Below are 3,725 nucleotides of genomic sequence, written 5' to 3'. Positions count from 1 at the left end.
AAGACTGCAAGTGAAGCCAGCACACACAGCAAACTAAAGGCAAGCAAGTGGGAAACTCCCTGCTGCAGGACTCTATGAATAAAGTTCAAAAATTACTAGAGGAAATCACAGAAGACAGCTATGCTGATGGCTTCTACCATTGAGACACCAGCCCTGGCTCAGTCAGTCCTCATGTTATAGAGCCTCCAGTGACCCCTTCCCATCCCCAGGCAGCCAGGCTTGGCCATTCCCAGAGTATGACCACTCTCAGGTCTGGTTGTCCATGAGCCTTGAGAAGCACTGGGTCACTCTGGGGTTGTCTTCAATGCCCTGGGCACACCGCTCACCTGGACAGAGATGTGGGGGTCATCTCCAGGCAGCAGCATCTCCATGCCATCCTTCCTCCACTCAATGGATGCCATGGGGTAGGCAAAGACCTCGCAGCCGAAGATGACATCCTGCCCAGTGATGTTCCATGTGTCATAGGGAGGAGAGGTGATCTGAGGCTCTGGGAGGGAGGTAGAGGAGAGCAGGGTGGGCTCAGAAGGGGTCCCACCCTTGGCAGGTCCCATGGACTCTCTTGGGCTGCTCTCTGGAGCAGCAGCATTTGGTTCACACAGAGATGCTGGGACCCTTCCCATGTCTGTCTCCTCTCCCTCCCATGGCAGACCCTCTCATTTCCCAAGGACATGGTCCCTCCTCACAGCTGGGACTGGGAGCCACTCCCCACCCCCCCCAGTCCATGGAGGGTTGCCATCCCTGCTAGCCTCTGTTTCCCTGCCTGTGCAGTGATGCTCAAGCAACACACGCAGCAGGAGGAGTTGTGGTGAGTTTTGTAACCTTGCAATGACAGCAATGTTACAAAACAAAGCTCTCCTGGGCCATTGGAGCACGCTCCTCCTGTGGAAGAAAGGCCAAGGGGCACTCATCCAGCCTGAGGCTGGTGAGGATGGATGAGGTAGTTGAGCTTCCAGCCAAGTGAGGCCTCTGCTCTGACACAGGGCTGGTGCCAGCAATGAAGGGAGTCAGCAGGTCCCCATGTCCTGGATGGAGCCAACAGCTCCAGGTTCCACATCCCTTCCCTGGAGGGACAGAAGGAGGACTGTCCTTCTCACACACACTGCTCCATGATCTGGCCCATAGCATGAGCCTGAGTTCAAGGGAAGGTTTCCACCTCCAAATACACCTGGGAAAACAGATGATGATCTACAGAAAATAAGGTCAGCCTTGACACCCCTGAGGCTGCAGTGGCATCACTGGGTGACCTGTGCTGGGCTGGGCAGGATGGGGCATGACCTTCCTGCTAGAATGTCCCCTCTAAACCCCCACCTGAGTTTTAACTGGGAGATGGAAATCACACAGCCAAGCCAAACCAACCCTGGTTTCTATTTGCAGGAGGGAGGCACATTTCTCGGGAGCAACAGGCCAGTGTGAACCCAGCCCTGCCGCCAAGAATTCGCTAACAATTCCCTGGAACTTCCCCATCTGTTCCAGCAGGATTTGTTGCTTCCATAAACTCCACTCCCTCTTGGCAAAGCTGCTCCCAGATTTCTCCAAGCACTGGGTCTGCAAGGGGCTCCCCCAGAGCAGCAGGGTGGGGGCACTGGTGGCAACCTGGCCCTGCAGGGAGCAGCCCCCAGCACAGTCCTGTCCCTGGTTTTGCTGCCAGGTGAAGCAGTCAAGCCAGACCCCCTTGCTTGGCCCTTCCCACAGCTCCAGGGCCACTACCTGACTCGCAGGGACCTTCATGGGCCACGGTGAGGTTGGCATCGGGGTGAGCACGGGCAGCCTCCAGGAACCTGCAGATCTGAGCGTAGGTTTTGCCGTCAGAGCCGCAGAGGGCCAGGTGGGAGAGGCAGGCGCACTGGGGCTCGGGCACCTCTCCGTGCCGCAGGTCCCCAGGATCCAGCCGGCACTCCAGGTGCTCCCCACACTTGCCATAGAAGTGGTTGGTATTGTCCAGGTCGCAGATCTGTCCCTCCAGGTTGGCACATTCCCAGCAGCAGTCGCAGGCATCCCGCACCGTGCCTGCCAGGCACCCGCGTGGCGTCGGGCACTCCTCTGGCTGGCACTCGGTGCAGCCCTCCCCTTCCTCCAGCAGCCGCTGCCAGCCCCGCTGGAGGTAGTCAGAGGTGCTGGGAAAAGCCTGGCCCAGCTGGAGCAAAGCCCAGAGCAAGGAGAGCAAGGAGAGCACGAGGCAAGAGATGCTGAGGGGCTTGGCTTTGGACATCCTCACGGCAGCTCCTCTACCCCAGTCCCACTGTCACTGGACGGGGATTTCTGGCACTGCTCCGGTCTCCCTGTCTAGATCTGAGGAGCCATCCTGGCCTGTGAGGAGGGAGAAAGTGTGTTACTGGTGCGGGAAGTGTCTCCCACTCCTTTGTCTCCTGGCTGGCTTGCTCTGAGCAGCAGCACTGCATGATGTGCAGGGGAAGGTTGGTCTCAGCCTGTCTCACCCCCAGCCCTGCAGCCATGGCCTTTGCACCCTGGAGCTCCTCAGCCAGCTCCTGCCCTGACACCGAGCATCTTCAGGAGAGATAGTGCTGATGACTCCAGCCCACGAGGTTTCATCTTGTTCCCTTGGCAGCCCAGCACGCCAAGTCCAGCCTCCTCTGACCCCAGCATAGCCTGGGAAGCCACAGGGCTGGCAGGGCACTGGACTGGCTCTTCTACAACGTTATGGTCCAGCTCGTTCATACCCTGCTCCTGGTCTCCTGTCAGAAAGTTGCTCTCAAGCCCCTTTCCTTTCCCCACTGCTTTGCAAGAGTCACTAACAGTTTTTTCCTCCCTCACCACCCATACAAGCACAATGGAGTGGCTGATCCTGCAGATAAGGTGCTCTTTCTGTGCTGGAGGCAGCCAAGCCAGGAGGATGCTCCCAATCATTCCTGGCTTTTGTTCTCCTTCCCTCCCTGTGCTGTAACCCCTCTTTTTAGGCACCACCTACTTGAGCAGGGGAAAAAAAGTCCACTCCCCAGAAGGTTTTGTGAGCTCCTCAGCTATCACACAGGCAACTGAAGCTGAGCATGGAGGATCCCAGTGCACAGGTGAGCAACCACTGGACTGAGAGCAGACCCCGTGTGATCAGTGTGTACCAGCACAGCAGGGTCCCTGCCCTCAAACCCCAAGCCTGCACTACCTACCCAGGGAAGGAAGAAGCTGATCTATTCCAGGCTTCCCATCTCTCTCTGGGGGGAAAACGTGGCATCTCAGAGCCTGTCCCCAGAGAGGGTGACAGTGAACCAAATCCCTTTGCGAACATCCCTCCCTGCCCCCTGTTATACCCTGGCTGCCTTTCCTGAGACGGGTGACATTGTGGCACTCCGCCCCAGGGCGACTCAGCATGAGCGAGCGGGGCTGGGGAGGGGACCCAGGCAGAGAGGCTGTCCTCTCCCCTCCCGCTGGGAACAGCACCGAAGGGCAAGCTGCAGCCCCCCAGCTACACTCTCACTCCCGGGGCTAACACAGCCCCGAGCTGGGGTGGGGATGGCCCAGATATTGGGTTACACATTTGCATCCCCCGGATAAAAAACCGTGAAGATTTGACCCATTTACCAGACACCACCAGGCGCCCCAGGGGTGGAAAGGAGCAGAGGGTCCCAGTGCCGGAGCCCTCCCCCCGCCCCCCCCACCCCACCCCAGTCTGTACGGAGTAAGGCTCCATCCCGCGATGGATGTGGGGGCCAGAGAAAGGGTACGGGGGAATTGCAAAGTTGGTCTCTGGCTCCGCATGTCTGGGGTGCAGG

General features: G+C 58.6%; 1 protein-coding gene across 1 annotated transcript in view; it reads right to left on the bottom strand.

Moving 5' to 3' along the window:
- The window catches only part of KAZALD1 (Kazal type serine peptidase inhibitor domain 1), a 5,052-nt gene extending 2,740 nt beyond the window's left edge, over positions 1-2,312 (bottom strand). Inside the window, exons 1-2 of the mRNA XM_005416415.2 lie at positions 1,708-2,312; positions 327-487 (exon numbers count right to left, since the gene is read on the bottom strand). Of these exons, the coding sequence (XP_005416472.1) occupies positions 327-487; positions 1,708-2,209 (663 nt within the window). The 5' untranslated portion in view covers positions 2,210-2,312. The remainder of the gene's footprint in view (positions 1-326; positions 488-1,707) is intronic.
- Between the last annotated feature and the right edge of the window lie 1,413 nt (positions 2,313-3,725).

This window comes from Geospiza fortis, unplaced genomic scaffold, assembly GCF_000277835.1.
Source record: "Geospiza fortis unplaced genomic scaffold, GeoFor_1.0 scaffold130, whole genome shotgun sequence".
Lineage (NCBI taxonomy): Eukaryota > Metazoa > Chordata > Aves > Passeriformes > Thraupidae > Geospiza > Geospiza fortis.
This window is presented reverse-complemented; position numbering and strand designations above follow the sequence as displayed.